Source organism: Vidua macroura, chromosome 6 (assembly GCF_024509145.1).
Source record: "Vidua macroura isolate BioBank_ID:100142 chromosome 6, ASM2450914v1, whole genome shotgun sequence".
Lineage (NCBI taxonomy): Eukaryota > Metazoa > Chordata > Aves > Passeriformes > Viduidae > Vidua > Vidua macroura.
Window position 1 is genome coordinate 57,194,353 of NC_071576.1, and position 21,369 is coordinate 57,215,721.

Below are 21,369 nucleotides of genomic sequence, written 5' to 3' on the forward strand. Positions count from 1 at the left end.
TGCTGCTTCCTACAGCAGCAGCCAGACAGGGCTTGCTGGTGGCTTCAGAGCTCTTGAAAGGGGAATGCTCACAAGAGAACCAGCTCAGCAGTGTGTTCTTGCCTGACAGTTTCTGTGTAGTGCCCTGAGGTCATACCAGTCTACTTTGTTCCTCAGCTTTTGCATGCTAGTGCCTCTGATTTTGTTCAGCCAGAAGGATGCAGGCAGTGCAGACAGAGTATTTTCCAGAGCTCAGCCCTTCCTGTGGATTCAGTGATTTCTCCTGGTGCTGGCAAGGGCAGCAGCAGTTCCAGGAGTGAGTATTTGCTAGTGTGTCACCCCAACTATTGAGGTCTCCCTTGCTGTGATTTCCTTGCTGGGAGCAACTTGGATTTAAAAAGCTGTAACACCGGAGTCATTGAGATTTTGGTTTGTGGATTGAAGAATATAAGGCAGTCTCAGAGAATATTGATGGGGCCTTAGGCTTAGGGATTGATTTTTATATAATTATGCACCTCTGAAATATTTTCCTTCCCTAGAGTGGGGCATTTTAGTGAACTGAAGAAGCACTTTGGCTGCAAGCAGCAGGCTCCCATCAGAGAGGGATCCAGCCTGACATGCCAAATGCTGTGTGTTACATCTGTCTGCTTTGGTGTCTTCCAGGTGTTTGTAGGGAAATATCTGTGTCTGTGTGGTACAAATCCAGCGACTGGGCCATGGTCATGGGTGATGATTGGGCAGTGTGGAAGCAGAGTGCTGGAAAGGAGCTGGGACAGGCTGTGAGAGCTGCTTTAGTGCCAGTGCCATTGGAGAGGCTGGAAGCGTGTGTGACCAAGGAAGGAGTCCCAGGGGTGCCAGCAAGAGCAGTTCTGCACCAGGGCTCTGACGTTTAGTAGAGATTTTTGTGAAGCTTTGTCCTGTTCTAGCTAAATCATAAAAGCTGCTTTTCTAAGCAAAATACCTGAGAGGTGATTCCTTGCTCCATGTGTCCTGTGCCTGCATCTTGATGTCCGGGCACTCTCGGGGGTTCCTGGGCATTTGCTACTTGGGATTGATTGATTGATTGATTGATTGATGAGGATGATGGCATCCCTTGGACTCACAGCTCCACAGTGGCTTGGCTGCAGCCCTTAGGGAAGGCAAGGTGGGGAAGCAGGAGTCCCAGCAGTTCTTTGGCTGGAGCTGTGTGGCTTTGGGTGGAATTTTCCCTTCAGATTTGTAAGCTCTGGTCTGAGGCATCTCCTAGAGCCTGACTGGAGCTGTGCTTTGGTCACCCCAAAAAGGAGTCTCCCGTTCAGGGAACAGGGATGCATCATATATTGGTCCAGGAGCTCTTTTCCCGCTGACAGGGCGTAATTACAACTGGTTCTTCCATTGGCCTGAGTTGAGACTTGTTTGTGACTCCTGAGCGGAACAGTGTATTTCTGGGATGCTCTGAGAGGCAGTGTCAGCCAAATTCCAACCTGCTGAGGTTCCCATGTCTGCTGCAGGAACACAGTTTTGCTGAGGATGCAGCATCTTGTGGTTGTGTTCCACCTTGTTTAATCTCTCTGGACTTAATTTGAAGAATCTTCTCAATTTTCCCTGATTAGTAGAATTTGGCATTTGAAAGAAGCTGACTGCTTTCGGCAGTGTGATTTAATCCTTCTCATTGTTTCGATAAGCCTTTTATTTCTTTTATACACACTGACAGGCTGGAACTGCTTTGGACACTGGCCAGCCTTGTGTGTATTCCTGGCTGGCATTACTTGGGATTCAGATGGGTTTGTTGTGGTGCAGTGTCATCTGCGGAGCACTGGAACACGCAAGCTCGGAAATGGCTTTGCTTTTACAATCCAGTGACAGTGCAAAATGAAATTACAGCCTGGGGAGTCTTTACAGCTATAATGCAATAAAGGGGATTTTGGGCAAAAGCGGCCATGGTGTGGGACAGTCCCGGCTGTGTAGTTGCTTTATGTTCCAGATGAGATCCGTGACTCATTTCTTCCCTTCCCTTAGAAGGCTGCAAGTCTCTGGACCAGCTGAACCTCACAATCCCGGTGGCAGGACACCCCGCGTCGCCTGCCCACCCGCTCTCAGGATGTCCTGTGCCCAGCGTGCCGCCGGCTGCAGAGCCCGTTCCTCACCTGCAGACCCCCAACTCTGACCCTCAGACCATGGCCCGGGAATGTCCTCAGAGCTCCAAGCCTCCCAGCGGCTCCAAGTCCGGGCTGCGGAATACTCCGGGCTGCCTGCACGCCTCCAACAGCAAAGCGGCGGGGGGCCATTCCCACCCCAAGCAGCAGCGGATCAGCCGGCGCAGAGCCACCAACGGCTGGATCCCCGTGGGCACGGCCTGCGAGAAGGCCGTCTATGTTGTGGTAGGTGTCTGAGTGCTGGGGCTGGGCAGGGACAGCTGCCTGTGAACCTCCAGGTGTGAAGGCTTGGGAGATCTGGGGCTCGCTTCCAGCTGGAGATGGTCACTAGGTGCTGTCTAGAACCTCCCGGTGAAATTCTGAGGGGAGCAGAGGCACTGCTGGCTCTGTTCCCTGTGTGTCCTGGTGTTACCTTGCACAGTGTGGTTTGGGAGGGGAGGAGAACTTGCTGCTCCTTTGCTGGCCTCAGCTCAAAGGTGACAGATCCTCCCAGCTCCGGCATGTACAAGGGTGGCACCTGAGGCACGTGGGAGTCCATCCCACTGGGATCATCCTCCAGCTGCTTTCTCCTGGGTAGGGCAAACCTGTCTGAGAAGCTGAGGGTTGTTGTAGCCTCAATTACGAGGGGCACATCTTGAGGCAGTTCTCATAAGGTGGCTCTCGCTTACGGTGTCTGTAGCCCCACAAGGATTTCCCAGCGCACAGAGGACTGAGACAATATACTGGTTCCCAGGTGGAATTTTTCTAGCATCCAAAATCCCCTTTCTTGTAACTTGCATGGTGGCACGGCCAGTTGCTTCTCCAGGGATTTCCTGTCTGTACTTTCCCATTTGTTGCATTCAGGGGCAGAGACTGGTTCCTGTAAGGATGGGAGATTTCCTGCCAGAGAATTCAATTAGGTCCAGTCAAGTCCACTTCAATTGCGAGAGAAGGCAATATCCTTCATCTTATTAAAGCATAAGAGCTCAAAATGGGCCCCACGTGGTGTCTGGGAAGGTGGGACAAGGCACTGATGTGCAGTAGATGTCAGGAAGAGGGAGGGCCATGGTCCAGGCAGGATCCGTGCTGCTGCTTGGTGTGGTGGCACAACCTCGGGCTGCTGAGAGCAGTAGACAGGGCAGGTTTTGGAGCTTTAGTCTTTGGGACTGCGTCCAGGTGCCAAGGACTGTGCCAGAATGAAGCCTGTCAAGGCCAGGGACTGGCCTCATGCATCCATCCCTCAGGCTGTCACACCCCAAAGGAGCAGCGAGGCGTTAATCTCCTTAAGATGCTTCCAATCCTGCCTGGGAGATCTGGCAGGAGGTTAAACCATCCTGCTCGGGCATTCTGAAATGAAACTCAGAGCAAAAGCAAACTAAAAAACCGTGGTTCATAGTCCCAGAAGTGATTATTTCCTACTGTCAGAGGGTACAAAGGAATCATTGGCAGTCCTGCTAAGGAAGGCTTTGTGCCACGGCCTCCCTGCCACTCCCTGCCCTGCTTTTGTCAAATATTTCATGTTTTATTGTTTTTTTTACCATGTTTGTATCAGAGAAACAGCATTCAAAACACACCTAGTTTTCAGTGCCTTTGAATGAGAAGGAAAATCCAGGTAGGCAGGTGAGAAAGTGATTTTCCTGAAGATTTTGCGTGCAGAATGGAAGGAGGAGTGTGTTTTAATTTGAAATAAGAGTGTTAATTTCAGCAATTAGTGCTTTTGTGCGATGTGCTGTCCCCCTGATGAGCTGCTTCTCATTGCCTGCACTATGGAGGAGAACCATGAAGTCGCCGTTTGCCTGTTGACTGGGGTTGTTTTGGTTCCTGTGTGTGCAGAACGAGCCGGAGCCGGCCGTGCGCAAGAGCTACCAGGCTGTGGAGAGGGATGGGGAGATCATCCGGGTGCGGGACACCGTGCTGCTCAAATCGGGGCCCCGCAAGAAATCCATGCCCTACGTCGCCAAGATCTCTGCACTCTGGGAAGACCCCAAGACAGGTACTGTGCCAGGAGATGTGTGTGTGTGTGCTCAACAGAGCGAGCTGGAAGAAGAGAAGGAATGGATCTAGGGAGAGCTGCAGGCTGGTTAGGGTACCAGTGTGATGGAGAGGAGATGAGCGCCATGGCTTCCATTTGGATTGTTCCAGGAACTGAAATGCTCCTTAATCACTCATCTGGGGCTGATAAATGGAAATCTTCCTGGATATGAAAGCACAGAATATTTGCCAAGTGCCCGTCTTAGCAGCCCTCTCCCGTATTATTTCATTGCTCAAACATTGCTGCTTGCTCCAATCCAACATCTGGTCTGGGAGCTGTTGGGAACAGGGCTTTCCTGCTGCAGCTCTGATGGACCCCAGTAGAGCTGGGGGTGGGAATTGTGGGGACTTACAGTGAGATCTGGTGTCTGACTGGCAATCTCTGAGCCAAGGATGCTGAGCCAAATGCTTTAAAGTAGATGTCATGCTTAAAAGGGGGCAAAAGAAACCCAAAAAATTCTGTATAAAATACATAAATCGAGGTGTGGTGGGGCCCATTGTGGTTGTGTCAGTGCAGCAGCAATTCTGCCCTGAACCTGGGAATCAATGCTGCAAGTTCCCACCTTTGGACGAGCATCTTTTCCAGCTTGTGTGCTGAATGGATTTTTTTTGTAGGTGAAAACATTTGATTTTTGAATCTTTGGGGAGTTTTTTGTGCCTGACTTCTTTGGTATGTTGTAACCTGAGTAGGAGGAGGCAAAGGTGTAGTGAAAAAGCAACATGACCGACTCCATGCAGCTTCTTGCTGTAACAAAGGGCCACCTAGTTCAGCATGAAATATTTATCAGCCACAGCTGCCTCTCCGTGAGCGCTGTGGGAATGAAGGGGATGGAGCAGCAGGAGGAAGCCGGGAATGAGTGGGAAAACACTCAGAGAAAGCTTGAGGCTTGACTTGTTTTAATCCGTGCTGTTGCAGGGGAGCTGATGATGAGCCTCCTGTGGTATTACAGACCAGAACACACTCAGGGAGGCCGCAACCCCAGCATGCACCAGGTGAGTCCGGATCGGGGCAGGGCATCCCAGGCTCTCTGTGCTCCTGCAGGAGGAGGGGACTGCCCCAACAGCTCCCTGCATTCCTGGGTGGCCTCAAGCTGAGTACAGCAGAGCGCTCTTGGCTGTGATGCCAGCTGTTGCCAGATGTGTTGAGTGGTGGTGTCCTATAGTTGGGCTTTTCCCCCAGATTTATTGTCCTGTGGAGAAAATCTGGGCTCTCGAAAAAGCTGCTGAGTTCCTTACATGGAGGCTCTAACAGAAACTGCTGATTGTTGATGTTTCTCCCTTTAATCTGAGAAAATTCCACATACTAAGTAAAAAATAATTTTGACTGTTACCTTAAGAATAAGGAAGAATAAGTTTATACTGAATCAAGATCAGACTCCTTTCCAAAAGCATATTCTAATTCCTACAGGACTGCAGAGCCTGATGCAAAAGCTCCTGCTGCCATTTTGCAGGAAACTGAAGTGCCTCTGTCATGTGCTGCCTTTTAATAAATCCCTTAATCTGCTTCTTAAACTCCAAAAATGTGTTAGTTTTGTACAGAAACGTGGATGCATCATCCTTGCCCTGCATAGATTTATGATGAGAACTAAAGTCTGGCTTGAGGATGCTGTGTCAGGATAATGGAGTTGCTTTTTAAAGAAAAAAAAGTGTGAATCACTGTGACTTCACGCCTTGCTCTGCTTTGCATGGGCTTGTGTTGGGTGACAGAACAAGCTGGTTTTAACTGGGAATGAAGAATTCACTGCTGTGTTCAGCCCAATTAAAAAAACTTGGTGCTTTCTTAATTTCTATTACTTTTTTAAATAAAAAGGGAGGGAGGGTTTGAGAGCAGGACTCAGGAGCAGCCAGGGAATTGTAACTGCCTCGCTTGCAGGGCACAGGTAAGTTTCTAAACCGAAATGTGGCACTTTATAAATGAAAGGTGAGTGTATCCAGTTGCATTTCAGTCCAGGGAGAATGCCAGGAGGAATTAAGCCAGGTTTTTGCAAACCCATTTAAATTACACAATTCTTCAAACAAGAGAGAGCTTGGGCTGAGGGCTGGGCCAGGCTTGCCAGGATGACTCAGGTAGTTTTGACTCAAGGAATAAACCAGAACCCCAAGGTGCAGAAGGCAGGTGTGGCATTCCCAGTGTCCCTGATCAACCCTGTCCCAAGATGTTCTCCCTTTTGTGAGTTTTCCCTTCCAGCAAAGCAGAAATGGAGCCTGCAGGGAATGCTTCCAGACTCATGCAGGGCATCCATGTTCCCAGAGATCATCTCTGCTGATCTAACCATACCTGAAATTCTTCTCAGTGGCTCTGTCCAGGTTACCCTGTGTATAACCAATCCTGCCTGCTGCAGAGCCAAATTCCCTAAATTACTCTGGGAAAAATTGAAGAGAAGTTTGCCAGAAGGGGTTGTGGCTGCTCCTCCTTGGATGTGTTCAAGGCCAAGTTGGATGGGGCTTGGAGCAACCTGGTCTAGTGGAAGGTGTCCCTGCCCATGGCAGGCGGTGGAACGAGATAATCCTTAAGGTTCCTCCCAACCCAAACCATTCCAGGATTCTATTCCATGATTCTGAAAAAGGCTGTTGCTACTTCTCTCACTAAAGCAGCCTTTTTAATTGAATTGGGAGGAGGAGGTGATTGGACAAGAAGGGTTTATTTAAGTTTTGATATAAAGATGGATTAGAGAATCCAGGAGGAAAGGGGAGACCGAGGGGTAGAGCCAGCCATGGCCTTGCTGCTGAAGAGCTTTGTGACATTGGAAATTCATGGGATATTGGAGCACTTGGTCTCACAAAATGTGCTGGGCAGGGTGAGATGATGGGAGAGTCAGTCCTTTGCTCACTGTTGCTGGATAAAAATGTGGTGCACAGAGCACACGGCAGGTGCCTGGGTTATGTGGGACACTGGCTCTGAAGAGTATTCACTGCGGGCATGCTTTGGTGACTCCACATTAAGGTGATGGGTGAAGGGGCAGAGTTGGCCCTTCCCTCTCTGGGTGGGTGAGGGTGGAGCTGGCCGTGCCTCCCGGGGCTCCAGGCCAGCTGGGTGACCTGTCCCCTCCCCTCCCCGCGCAGAATGAGATCTTTGCGTCGCGGCACCAGGATGAGAACAGCGTCGCCTGCATCGAGGAGAAGTGCTACGTGCTGACCTTCGCAGAGTACTGCAGGTAGGTGGAGCTCTGAACCTGCTGCGCTTCCCAATCCTCCCCCTGCCTCCAGCCTCTCTCACCCTGCCCATTTCCAGCCAGCCCAGCTGTCCCAGCCCTGCGGGCTGTGGTGTGGCTGGAGCTGGGGTAGTGACACTTGCTCTGCTGCAGGCAGGGGGCTTCTCCTGCTTCACGTGTCTGGATTGTGTAGGATCATGGAATCCTCTGGGTTGGAAAAGACCCTTAAGGTCATTGAGTCCAGCTGTTCCCCTGGAGCTGCTAAGGGGAGCTGGCAAGGTGGCAGGTGTCACACCACAGTGTAGGGTTAGAGCTGTCCCACATGTCCTGACTGAGCCCACAGGATTCTGTGCTCCATTCCACACTGACCCGTGTCCCTAAGTGCCACATCCACACAGCTTTTAAATCCCTCCAGGGATGGTGACTCCACCACAGCCTGTTCCGAGGCCTGGCCACCCTTTCCCTGAAGGAATTTTCCCAATATGCAACCTAAACCTCCCCTGGTGCAACTTGAGGCTGCTTCCTCTCAACCTGTCCTTTGTTCCCTAGGAGGAGAGCCTGACAGCCTCTGCCTGCACTCTCTTGTCAGGGAGTTGTGGAGAGCCAGAAGGACCCCCCTGAGCCTCATTTTCTCCAGGCTGAGCCCCTTCAGCTTCCTCAGCTGCTCCTAGTGCTCCAAACCCTTTCCCAGCCTCTTGTGGTCCTCTCAAGGGACTCCCAAATACTGATGCTTGTATGACCACTGCACATGGTTTCAAGGATGACAGGAACAGGTGTACAGGAAAACATGGAACTTGGAGTTAAAACTAAGTGAGCTAGGAAGAGATCCTATATATCCATCCCTTGTGGGACACAGGTGCCAGACTACCCAAAAACCTGCTGATAGAAGTGCCAGTGTTTGTGCTGGACACCACATCCTGGGATTTTGGCAGCAGCACCCCTTGGAGCAGTGACTCGGGCTGTTATAGTTGAGCTCTTGCTGATTGAATTGCAGCTTTGTCAGTAAGAACTTGCCAGCATCCCTATTCCAACCTGCCTGCCTGTGATGGATACATAGGGCTGAAGGAAAACAGGGATTGAATGGGCACAAACCCATAATGCAAACCAGTGCTTTAAATCTCTTCAGTTCTGCTGGGTGCATCTTGTGGTCTGTGCAGCCCTGCCACGGAGGGGATGCCTGAGCCTGCTCCTTGCCCAGGGCTCTGCTCTTGGAATTTATAAAAACAAACTGGTATACAAACTCTTTAGAAGCTGAATTTTGATATTTCTTTTGAGGACACTAAAAACTCCCAAACAAACAAAAAAACCCAACCTTACCCCAAGAATAACAAACCAAACAAAGCCAACCAAACAAAATCCCGCATCCCCAAGCTTTGAATCAAAGCAGTTCCTTTCCATTCTAACACCCCAGTCTTCTGGAACAGCTGCTGGCAGGAATTCTTTCCTACTCTTGTGGGTCAGGTCACCTTTGAGAGATGTTCCCTGAAGGCATCCTGAATTCTTTGTTTTCCTAAACGTTGGTTCATAAGCATTTATTAGGGGCTAATTAACAAAAATGAGGCCAAAGCAGTAAAGCAAGGTTTAAAAACTTTTTTTTTTTAATAGCTATCATATTTGGTGCTGTATTATTTACACCACTATGGAAATACAAACTTGTGTTGCTTCCTGCAGGAGTTCTCTTTGAACAAAGCTTTGTCCACATTCCTTCCCTTCCCCTTATCCTCCAGCAGCTGCAGTTGTGGCTCCCAGCAGGACACAGGCAGCAGGAGAGGGAATGAGTTCATGGTCCCCAGCACAGGAAGGAGACGGACCTGTTGGAGCGAGTCCAGAGAAGGCCATCAGTTTGATCAGAGGGATGGAGCACCTCACCTATGAGGAAAGGCTGAGAGAATAGGGATTGTTCATCCTGAAAAAGTGAAGGCTTTGGAGTGACCTAATTTCCCCTTCAAGTACCTCAAGGGAGCCTACAGGAAAAATTGAAAAGACTGTTTACAAGGGCCTGGAGTGCCAGGACAAGGGGAAATGGCTTCACACTGCCAAAGGGCAGGGATAGATGGGATGTTAGCAACAAATTCTTCCCTATGAGGGTGGTGAGGCCCTGGCTCAGAGAAGCTTTGGCTGCCCCATCCCTGGCAGGGTCCAAAGCCAAGTTGGATGGGGCTTGGGGCAGTCTGGGCTAGTAGAAGGTGGAACCTATTGAAAGGTTCCTGCCCATGGCAAGGGGTGGGATTGGATGAGCCTTAACGTCCCTTCCGACCCAGAGCATTCCAGGATCCTCTGATAACTCTTCCGATGTGATTGCCCTGCAGATTTTGTGCCTTGGCAAAGCGTCGAGTCGAAGGGATCCCGGGCAGGAAAACCATCATGGTTCCTCCCTCGGAGGAGTATTCCACCCCTCTGCACCGCAAGGTGCCCGAGGACACGGACCCCGATCTGGTTTTCCTCTGTCGTCACGTCTACGACTTCAGGCACGGGCGCATCCTGAAGAACCCGCAGTAGCACAGCCCTTGGGTCGGAGCGCGGCGGGAGCGGGCGGCGCCGGAGCGCCCGTGGCCTGGGACACCTGTGCACTCTCACCCACCTCGTGCTGCTGCAGGTGGGAGCGCCCAGCGCTCCGTCCTGGGACTCGGGAGCGTGCGAGGAGCGGAGCCCGTGGAGGGGGAGGCAGCAGTTGAAAGCACAGCACTTCATTAAAAGCATAAATGAAAATATATACGTAAAAAAAATAAATATATGTATATAGATATAGGGATTTGCATAAGTAAATCTATATCTATATATGTATGTAGAGCTGCATCTATTGGGAGGGTTTGCAGGGGATAAAAGCCAGGAAGCAATGGAGAGCCATGGCTGGGGGAACAGCGGGAAGGTGCAGGAGGGATGTGTCAGTGCATTGTTTGTTGAGTCTGGCTGGGACAGTCGGTGGTTTTCGGGCCCTGAACTGAGCCCAGTTCTTGGCAGAGCACAGGAGAGTCTCCTTGGTTCCACAGGACAGACTCTGAGGATTCCCATGGTGAGAGCTTCAAAATATAGCTTTGGGAGCTGCCTGGGTGCAGAGTGGCCTTGTGTCATGCTTGGATAGGAGTTGCTCCACCAGGGAAAGAGGTGACTCCTGTTTTCCCTTGTCTTTTCTCTCCCCTCACCTCACTGCTCTGTGATTCACCACCTAGACTGGGGCTTGGAATTTGCTGCATGGTGGAGCAGAGGGAGCTGGCAAGGTGGCAGGTGTCACACCACGGTGTAGGGTTAGAGCTGGTCCTGTCCCACCTGTCCTGACTGAGCCCACAGGATTCTGTGCCCCATTCCCAAGGCCCGGCACTCATCGCTTGGAGCTCACAAAGTGGGCTCTACTGGGGACAACCATGTTTCCTCTTCTCTTCTGAGTGTTGCTCTTCCCTGATGGCTCAGGGGGCCCTGGATTTTCTCTTTCTTCCCAATTTTTTTCCTGTAACATCATTTACAGACCCTGATTATCCCCGTGTGTCTGCAGTGGGAAGAAGCCAGAGGGGGAAGTGGCAAACCATTTTCTTTCTTGCGTGTTTTTGGCTTTTTAAAATTCTTTCCCCATGTGACTGTCCTGCTCCTGGGGAGTGCTGTTGAAGCCATCAGCAACCTCTCCCCCTCCAAACTTATCCCGGTGTCCGAGCAAGCTCACCAAAGTGGCTTTGTGGCTCCTGAAAGGACCTGAGCATCGGGAAAGGTTCACATGGACCGTGCGAGCCCCGCAGGTCCTGCCTCTTGCCTTACCTGTACAGATCCCAGACAGACCTTAGATCCCAGACAGACCTTAGCTTATCTCAATGCTAACTTGGAGTTAATCCCAAAGCAAACCAAAGGACAGTGTCACATCCTGGGCCATCACTGCACCAGGCTGGGAGCCCAGCCCGAGATTGCACTAACTTACAGCAGAACTGACCCCGTGCTACCCACATTCCTACTGGAGCCACTCACTGAAATGAGGGATCTGCCTTTTCCCAGTCTTTGGGGCTTCTGAACTTGTGTTCCATGGTGGAAGTGTCCATTCTGCTTTAATGTCCTATCAGTGGAAGCAGCATTCCCTGTACTCCCTGGGGACTCAGGGCTTGTCACCTTGCTCCGGCGGCCGCACGCCTGCCTGGCCTGGAGAGAAAGCCCATGGCATCCAGCTCCTTACATGGAATAGTTCAGGCACACAGGAGTTCTCCAGAGATTTGCTCTACATACCAAAGAGGGGAACGTGTCCAGAGGCGATGGCTTGAGGGGATGACAAGGTCTGGCACCCGCCGCAGAGGGCGGGCATCTCCCTGCAGCTGGTGGATCATTCCTGCTGGAAAATTCCTCTTTATTCCCACCTGCATAGCCCAGGGAGAACACCCAGCTCCAAGAAGGGGGATCCCAAGTGTGCAAGCAAGAATTGTCAGGTGAAGCATCTTCTCTCACTTATACCTCAAGATACTGTTGGTGTCAAAGGGATTGCCCGGATCTCTCCTGAACAATTTGCTTGGCACTGGGGGTCTCTTGGAATGACGTGGTTGGGGCTGCGTTGGGTTGGGAAGTGGTGGCACTTTGGGGACACTTGGATGAAGGGGTGCAAGGAGGCATTGGAGATGGTGGTCTCTGATGCTTCTGGGGGAGGATATGAAGTGGTTTCCCCTATAGCAGGGAGGGAGGACGCTGGAGAAGTGGAGCTGCTCCTGCCTGTGATACGGAGGGAATGGCAGCTGCCCAGCCATGGGGGGAGCGCAGCAGCTGCACCCCACAGTGAGTGGAAGGTGGTGGGAAGCCCTAAATCCACGTTTAGCTTCATGGGGACTCCTTTGTCTCTGAACCTGAAGCAGGAGAGCTGCTGTGGCCATTTCTCCCTGGCAGTGCTTTGGACACGGAATGCTTGAAGACCCACCAGCCAGGTGAGCCTGAGCACTGCTGCAGCTGGGCCCAGGTGTGAGACCGAGCCTTGGAACCACAGTAACTCACCAAAATTCCTCCTTCTGCCCCATCTCCCCCTGCTCCCACCTTGTCCTGGCTCCTCTCCAGGTTGCAGGGAAGTTATCCTTGCCCTGGGTCTATAACAGACTCCGGTCCAGCTCTGGAGAGGACAAACCTGACTCTTCTCATGTTGAATCTGCTTCAGGCCATGAACATTGAGGTTCACGTGGTTGCTGATGCTGTTGTGCAAACAGCATGTAAATGAACTGAAATGTCTTATCCCTAATGAAAAGATTTCCTGCTTTTTTAATCTATTAGATATGGAAATATTTTTTGAAACTGAAAAATGCAGTCGGTAGAATTTAAATTGAAGCGTAATACATGTAAAATATATTTTAGTTGATAATTTTGTAAAATGCACTTTTTTGTGTCTCTTCCCTGGTTTCCCAGATCTGTATTTCATTGTTTACAGATGGAATGAGAACATTCCCTATTCCCTCCTTCTGTGAGAAAGATATATTAGAAGTAATTCTTAAAAAATAAATTTGAAAAATCGTATTGATTTAGAAAACAAACCAGTGCTGGACTGTTCTTCCCATTCCTGCATGAGCTTCCTGCCTGGACCTGGTGGTTGCAGGAGTTAGGAGTGCTTGGGAGCAGATGTGGGTGCTCAGGGTTGTGGGATGAGTGATCTGTTGGGTTTTTCCATGGAAATAGAGCAAGTGGCAACAGGATAGGCAGGGATTGACTGACTTTTCTCCAGTCTGCTCTTGACAGCCGCTGTCAGTGGAATATATGTGTCTCTGCTGTCCAGGCAGGGCAGATGATGGTGACAGATCTTGTTTCAGCTAGGCTTTAGGAACCCTGAAGGAAGCATTTGGGAATGTTGCTTTGGAAAAGTGTCTTGCTTAGAACGCTGTCTTCACCAGCTTCTGCCATCTGAGTGTTACAGCCCCATGGCACCAAGTGCCACATGCACCCTGAGGACAGGTCCAATAGCTGAGCTATCTACACAGACATCCCAAATGGCCAGAAGGATTCCAAGTGGGAGAAGAGCAGACAGGAGTCAAATAACCTGCTTGAGGAGCAATGAGGAGCAGGATAATGGGATTGAGCGTACCTGGTGGGAGTGTCTGCAGCCACATGCAGGTGAGAGCTGTTCAGGGGTGCTCCCAGCCAACAACAGGGCTTGGGGGCACAAGGCCGAAGGCACAGGCATGTGCAGGGGCGTTGCAGGGGGCTGCTGCACACTCATCCTCAGGGGGAGCAGTCCCCATGGCCCTGGGTGGTGACACAGCCATTCCCACACAGTCCTGAGCCATGGCTCCTCTGGAGCTGTCCCGCAGGCTCCTCCTCCTCTTTCATTATTTCCATTCCATGTTGAGATGTTCTGCTGCTTCCTGGGGCTGTGGCCCTTGCACACCTGGGGAGGGAGGGGATGAGTTCTGGGAACAAAATGGGCAGAAGGAAAGAGTAATGTCTGACATGGAATTAGCTCCTAATTACAGAGACGGAAGCAAGGGGCACGTGTGGCTTGTGGCCTCAATGCAGGTTAGCTGGGCATGGCAGAACTGCATCCATAGCCCTTGGATAATCCATTGGACCTTGGCCACATCCTTCTGAAAATTTGCAGCATCTTTCACTCCGAGGTCACCTTGAGCAGGAGATTCTGAGATGGTCCCATTGGATGAGCTGGGGCTCCTCAGTCCCTGTCCCCTTGCAGCCCTGCTGGCATCACACCTGTTTTTAAATTCCTGATTAAATTCCTTCCTAGGATTAGGGATTTTGCTAGAGGATCCTTGCCTTTTGCTTCCTGCTCCCAGCCTTGTCAGCACAGCTTCTCGCAGGGAGCTGCTGGAAGCACAGACCTGGAGAAGTAGATCAAACCAAGGGAATTCCTGAAAAAGGAAACCACAGTGATGAAGTGAATTCATCTGGGAATTTTCCTCCCAAGGGGAGGAAGGAGCTCATGCAGGGACATGTACATTTGTGAGCTGCTGTGGGATCACTGAGCATGGTACTCCCAAACCCCTGGCCTGGGTTTTCTGCTGAAGAACCAATTTGAAATTTTCCAGTTGGATTTAATGTGACCTGGTTACTGGGAGCCATCGGTGATGTGGGTGCCAGAAATGCAACAGAAACCTGACCCTGTGCGTGACCCACGGCCAGCTCTGGCACTTATCTGGGTGTCGATGCTCCCTCAGAGAGGTCCTTTGGAAAGACAACCAAGAAAAAGCTTTTCCATCCCTGCTCTTCCTGTGTGGTGAGCCATCATCAAAAGGATAATCTGTGGCGGGCTGAAAAGTTGGGATTAATGTCAAACAAAATTGGATTTACTGTTGAAATCTGCTACCCGAGGGAGACACGCAGAGCCATATCCAGCTCTCCTGGATCTGACATTCAGCAAACTGCTCATATCATGACTGACGCTGCCAGGAATGTTCTGCTGCCACTGTGGCACGGTCCTTTTGGCCACTGGTTGTCCTTGGAGTCCCTCATGCATCAGGAAGGCGTGGGCTCACTGGCTGGAAAGCGTGAGGTGTGTGGCCATTGGAATCCTGCCCGGCTTTGGTCAGCTGGGCATCCCCTGGCAGGTTTTGATGACCAGCAGTGGTTCAAGTACCTGGCAGAGCTGACCTGCTGTGTCCCATTTCCCTCATTTCCATGTGTGGTGTCTGAAGGTAACAGCCTTGTGGCAATTGCGGGGAGAAGGAGGCACTTGAGGTGCTGAGAAGGAGCTGATGGGGCTGTGGGCACTTCCGGAGGCTTTGGCTAAGATTTGGGCACCAGGATGAGCATGCTGAGTGGGTGGGAGCTGTTGGAAAGTGCATCCTGACCTTTGGGAATTAATCCTTCGAGAGGCACAGCAGTGTCCTGCAGATTCAGGGATGCTGGTATGGCTCTTTGTTCTGCTTTGGAGCAGGTCTTTTTTCCAGGGAAAGTACCAGCTGGTCTCCTGATGCTGCTGTGGGAGCCTTCTTGGGGCTTCCTCACCTCACTCCCCACATGTCCCAGCCAAGCAGATCCAGAGCAGCATCCAGGACTGGCTGAAGTGTCTTCCCACCTGGAGTGAAAGCCACGAGCCCCTGCCTGTGTTTAGCTGGGGCTTTAATGCTGCTAATTATAATTGGCTGTAATTGTACCAAAATCCCTGCGAGCCAAGAGACGGGAGCCGTTGGGACTGTCACATGAATGTGACAGAGTGCTCCAGCACCTGCCCAGCTCCGTCCCTGCTGATGGAGGAGCCGTGCAGGGGCTGGGAGTGGGATTTGTCCCATCACCGGTGACAAGACCAGCCCTGGCAGGGTTGGTGCCACACAGGGAAAAGGGGTACACATCCCTCTAACCTCCAGGGACCTGAGCGTGGGCAATTCCCTGTTTTACTGTGCCCTTGTCATCCCATCCGTATGGGATAAACGCTTGGCTCACCAAGCTGGGGGCTTGAGGGGAGATAATGGATAACTGCTCACAAATCTCTGCATGCCAGCGTTGGCTCTTGCTGCTTCATGCTGCTCCAAATGCTGCAGTGGCAGCACAGGGAGCCCCCAGCTCTGCTGGCACAGGCTCCATCCATGGGAAAGCAGCCGCAGCCTCACAGAGCCACTCTTGGAATGGCTCCTGCACTGCCTGTGTCACTCAAAGCTGAATAAAAATGAGGTTGAGCTTTTCGTGTTCTCCAGCTGCTGCTCCTGCCATGGCTGCATCCCTGTGCCCAAAACCTCAGTGTCCTGGAGCAGCAGTTCAGGGAGCCATTTGTCTGGAAACATCAAGCTGGACATTCCTGGAGGCTCTTCCTTGTGATAAAGCCCTTGGCAGAAAGGTAATTCCTGTCTGGCCCTTGGGAAGGGAGATGTGCAGAGGGGTCACGTGGGGACTGGCCAGGACTGTATTGCTTGAGCTTCCTGCAAAACCCCAAAATCCAGCTAAATCACCCCTTTATATATGAATTTTCCTTAAATTCCAAACACCAGCGTGGAACACATGTTGAGAGCTCTGCAGGGCCACTGGGAGCGGCACTGGGAATTGTGAGAGACTGGGGCCAAAAGTAGGAAGAAAAGGAAAACAACAAGCCCAAAAATCAGGGGAACAGAGCAGGAGTCAGGTGAACACTGACAGATGTGCTGGGAAAGGCATCTGACCTCTATCCATGCATTCCATATGGGATGGGACTCACGGAGGCAGAGGGAACTTGCGGCACAGCGCTCGGTGCCGGCCTCGGGGTTGTAATTAATAGTGGGAGATGATGATTGATAATTGGAGGTGGTATAAAGAGGATACCTGGACTGGGATGAAGCCAAGGGGTCTCTCAGAGCGCAGCGTTGCCATAGGGATCCAATAGCTTCTCCATCAGAGCCTCCGGCGAGAGCAGTTAATCCATTTTTAAGAGGAAAGGATATTTAATAAAGGGAGCCATTTAAACTGGATTTACAAGGCACACTGAATGGAGGCCCCATTTATTCCGTGACTTCATATTTAATTTTAATATCTCTATAAACCTCTCCAGAGTGTTCTGCACAAACAAGCCGGAGCCAGAGCGGTTCGACCGCCCAGTGATTCTTAAAAGCAAATGAATTTAACAGGGCTGGAAAAAACCTGCCTCTCCAGGAATATTCTTCTACTCTCGGAAGGAGCACCGGAATAGCTCTATTAGAAAACAACAAACAAGCTCTTCTGATGGAGAGGGATTTTTGAAAGGATATGGTGCAAAGCGGGGTTGGGAGCCTCCACAGCGAGCCAGATTGTTGGGAATCTGCTTTGTTGCTCTGTTTTCTCTGCACTCATAAGTAATGTAATTAATAATCATATAACTTCATCGATAATCCAGCTTTTTCTGCTCACTGCTATTCCCGTGCTGCTGCCTGAGCAGGGATGCAGTGACTGTAAAAGTCCATACAAAAGCTGGGACAGGGACAATGGTACCTGCCAATATTTAGCGCTCTATAAATGAGAAAAGGACAAGAAGGCAGCCACATTTCCCACGAGGAAGCAGTTCGTGGCTGTTCCCAGAGTGTTTCTGCTTCCTGCACTGGGAATGTCATGGTTTTGGAAGAATCACGTTCTCTGGGAAGAGCTGGTGAGAAAACTCCCTTCTTCCTCTGCAACAGGTAAACCCTCCTGCTCCTCAGCGCCTGGCTCAGGGCACAGAGCGAATTCCCTGGGTTTCCTTTGTCCCTGGAGCATCTCGTTTTTATTTCTTTTTACTATGTAGAGACTGTGCTGCACAAAGCTGGCTCTGATTTCTCCTTCGTCTTCCAGGTGGTCCCTGAACCTGGATTTAAGGAGCAGAGCAGGTGCCCTTGGCCACTACATCCCAGTCAGTCTGTGCAGTGGTTTGTGTTCTCAGATCACAGAATGTTCCCTCACCTCCACTTAATCCCTTTTTCCCCCTCTTTTTCCTTCCACACAAATGACCCCCCTAGCAGGAAACGACATCCTCTGCTTGCCCTGGGTCACAGAGATGGATTTCTCAAGGAGCAGACTCTGGACTGCTCAGAGTGAGGGTGATTTAGCAATCAGATGTTTTTCCCTGTCCCAGGCTGGGGGACGTTTCTCCCTATCACAGCCAAAGATCCGCGAGGGGGATTGGGTTCGTAGCACATTGGCTAATTAGTCTGTAAAAAGGGAATTACATGGCATGTTAACGAGCACGGTAGAGTTTTGTTCTCACCTCCCTGCAAGATGAAGGCTGTGACTCCCCGTGGGAATTGATTTCCTCATGGGACCTCCCTGTCTCAGGAATGTGATGTCCCAAAAGCAGCCCCATGGGTACATGTAGGTCTGGAAACCAGGATCCAGGCAGGCAGCAGCCTCCCATTTCCAGGGACAGACCCCTTGCTCCTAACCCATTTTTTCCCTAATATTTGAGCAAATTTTCTTGTAACTTAACTTTCCCAATTAGTTTTCTTCTAAAATCTGGAAATAATGCAATTTTTTTTAATTGATAGGGGGCAAAAAACCACTTTCATCACTTTTCAACAGAAAGCCTCAGTCTTCTATGGTCCAGAGCAAGAGGAGGCACAACTGGACTGATTTATTTCATTCTTCCTGATGTTTATTTTAAATTAATCCTGTTGGGACAGATGTCAGGCCAGAATTCTTGCTGGAATCACTTATGTTCTTTGATCTAATTAACAATGGCTCATGTTTTATAATAACTCATTTTTCTAATAATTAATTTTTTATGAGTGATGGGATTCACTTACTCTTTGCCTTCCCCTAGATCCTGCATTTCCTCCCTCATTTTTCTTCCTTTCATTTTCCAAACCACCTTGATGCTGATACATTTCAGGCTTGAAAACACTGTAAATAACTTTCCAAATATGCTGCATTTAGAGAGAATTTCAGATTAATTCTACATGTTTATTCATTAAAAGCACCAGTAGGATCCTGCTATGCACACACAGGGAATTCAACATGGAAAAACAAATGGAGTGTGTACATAAGTGTGTGTCAGTAATAATAAAATAGGAGTGATGCTGCTGTGATTCATTGACCCAGGATTTCCGACTGGAATTCACAGTGGGCTTGATGATAAACCCTCAGACTTTCCTTGGGAAGTGCCCCTGGAATATGCAGGAAAATGCTTTTAGGGATTACACAGCAATTTAAACAACATGCTGCCTAGGTTGGCCTGAAGGCACAAAACTTCCCGTTCCTATAAAATGCAGGTTACAAATGGAAAATCCTATCAAGAAGAATAAGAAAAAGACCAGAATATTGAGAAGTTTTCCCCAGTTCCACAACTGAAGATTGCACGTGATGATCTTGGAGGTCTTTTCCAAATGCTGGGATTCTGCAAGTCAGCCAGCCTGGACTCCTCACAGATGGCACCATTCCTCCGATGTCTGACTGTCCCCTCCAGGATAAATTTGTCCATGTTTCAGCCAGATCCACCCCCGTCTCGTTCAGCTTATCCCCAAAACTTGCCGGCACCCATCCACCATCAGTGTCCAATATCCCAGCCAAATACTTTCCCTGGGGCCAAGCCCGTCCTTCACAGGCCATTATCACTCCTAGCACACGGAAGGATGTTACAAACCTAAATTGGGTTCAGTCAAATGGGTCCTTATCGGTCCCTTTCCTTTTTTATTTTTTGTGGGTGTTTTTTTTTTTTTTTTTTTTTTTTTTTTTGCCTTGGGACAATGATTGCTGGTGTAAGAGATGAGATGCTGCAGGTTTTGGAGGTGTTGGAGCAGATTCAATCCTCGTCCTACTGCCTGTGAAACCACAAAAACATTAATTGCCTACAAATTCCAGCAGGAACTTCACACACACACAGTCACGACTTCATTACAGCCCCGCAGGAGCCGCCTGGGAGCCTCGGGAAGCTCCGTGTAAAGAGCAGCGGATAGACCTGGAATGAGTTAAGAGACTTGGAGACTCTCCTGCGACACAGGTTTGGGAGCTGTGCTGGATTTAATGTGTGTTTGTACTGAGCGCTGGTGCTAAAACCCCGGCTGGCTGCGACTCCGAGGATGCCCGTGTGCGCATCCAGCAGCCCTGGGCTCAGAGGGATCAGAGGGATCAGAGATGGGTCAGCGGGAGGATAAAGGGTGCAACAAGGGAGCTGTGGTGTTACTGGCTTAAAACTGGATACGCTCAGCCTGGCAGTGGGCTGTGCATGTCAGCCTGATTTTTGTGGGGGAAGCATCTGGGAGCAGGAGGAAAAGCGGGCGAGCTCTGCCTGAGCCGCTGTGCCCGTTGCGGTATTCCTGCCCTCGCTGCGACCTCCGGCCCGGCTGCAGCGTGCGGAGTGTGTGACAGCTCTGCGCTGCTCGGGCAGCGCCAGCCCGGGGGATGTGGATCCATGCAGTGCCTGCCAGCCCTGCTGGCTGCCTGCCCCGCAGCCTCCGCTGCCGTCCCGTTGTCTGTGCCATCCCCGGGGACCGGGATGCGCTCCGGCTCGCTCCCTGCCTCCTCACCCCAAATCCGAAGGGGAAGAGCTGTCACGGCCTCTGCTGAGCGAGCGGTGCCTGCTGGTTCTCCTGGCGCTAAGGAGCTGATCCTCCCGGGAAGACTCCGTTCAGAAGCGATTCCACAGCCGTGCCCAGCGGAGCAGAGAAAGCGGAACGGAGCTCAGCGTGAGGAACTGAGTGAGCTCGGAGTTAAGGCACTGAGCTCAGAGCAAGGTCTTTGCAAGTCCAGCCAACTGCATAGCAATGAATTTATAACCAGATCCGTCAGCACAAAGTTTTCCTTGAAAACAGTGATTTTTGTGTTTGACCATCTCCTTGGAATTACAGTGTATTCATCCAGAGTGCTTGACTTTGTTTAAAAAGACTTTTTTTCCCCAGAGATAAGGAACTCTGCCTCGGCAGTGAGCTGATTGTGGAGCGGCTTCTGTGCTTATCCCCTTGGATAAGAGGCTTTATTATACCAAATTACGGGATAATCTCTGGACACGCAGCCACAGCATCGTATCTCTCCTCCTTTGCTTGTTTTACTTTTTGATCCAGAGCTGCTCAAACCAATCCAGGGGTCTCCTCTGATAGGAATCACCGTCCTGTTTCTTGTCTGGGAAGTTGGCATCGGCCCAAACTGATATTTTTTTCAAGAAACCTCCTTTTTCTTGCTCAGCTTTTCCAGACGCCTCACTCGTTTGTCCTTTTTGCAGTTCTTCAGACCAAAATAAGTATCTGATCTCACCCCAAAGGCCAGCAGAGCCTTGGCAGGGCATTCGTGATGATATCAGTGTCCAGCCTCACTCGGAGCTGGAAGGACAGAGGTATCGCTCAGTCTTTCTCTCCAGCCCCTCTGGGAACTGGCCTTTTCCTTGTCACACTGATACATATTCCTGATTTCTGACAGCCAAGGTGAGTTCTGCAGCCTTCCTTAGACCTGTGTGTAAATGCTGCTGGGAGACTGGCTCAGTGTAAGTTGGTTGATAGTATAATGTAATATTATAATAATAATAATGTATTTTAATATTGTTTTTCTGCTCGAGTGAGGAAAAGGCCCAGAGATTTACTGCTCCAGTTACCCAGCGTGGAGGATGTGGTGCTTTTAAGGTGAATATTGGGGTTTGGAGGCATTTTGAAGAGGGCTGGGAAGTACAAAAATCTTTTTATACCTGTAAGTGGGAATTTCAGGGATGAGGCTGCTGCTCCAGCCCCTGGTAGTAGATGACACTGAGGCCTGGCAGACCATTTCCCTGGGAAGGGCTGTGTGGGTTTCCCTTCTCCTGCAGA

General features: G+C 50.4%; 1 protein-coding gene across 4 annotated transcripts in view; it reads left to right on the forward strand.

Annotated features, from left to right (window-relative positions):
• BAHD1 (bromo adjacent homology domain containing 1) overlaps positions 1-10,020 on the forward strand; it is a 32,668-nt gene extending 22,648 nt beyond the window's left edge. Inside the window, exons 3-7 of one of the 4 annotated variants that reach the window (XM_053979952.1) lie at positions 1,978-2,339; positions 3,927-4,086; positions 5,041-5,117; positions 7,188-7,279; positions 9,586-10,020. In XM_053979952.1, the coding sequence (XP_053835927.1) occupies positions 1,978-2,339; positions 3,927-4,086; positions 5,041-5,117; positions 7,188-7,279; positions 9,586-9,775 (881 nt within the window). In that variant the 3' untranslated portion in view covers positions 9,776-10,020. The other 3 variants (XM_053979949.1, XM_053979950.1, XM_053979951.1) reach the window with 3 other exon arrangements.
• The last annotated feature ends 11,349 nt before the right edge of the window (positions 10,021-21,369 follow it).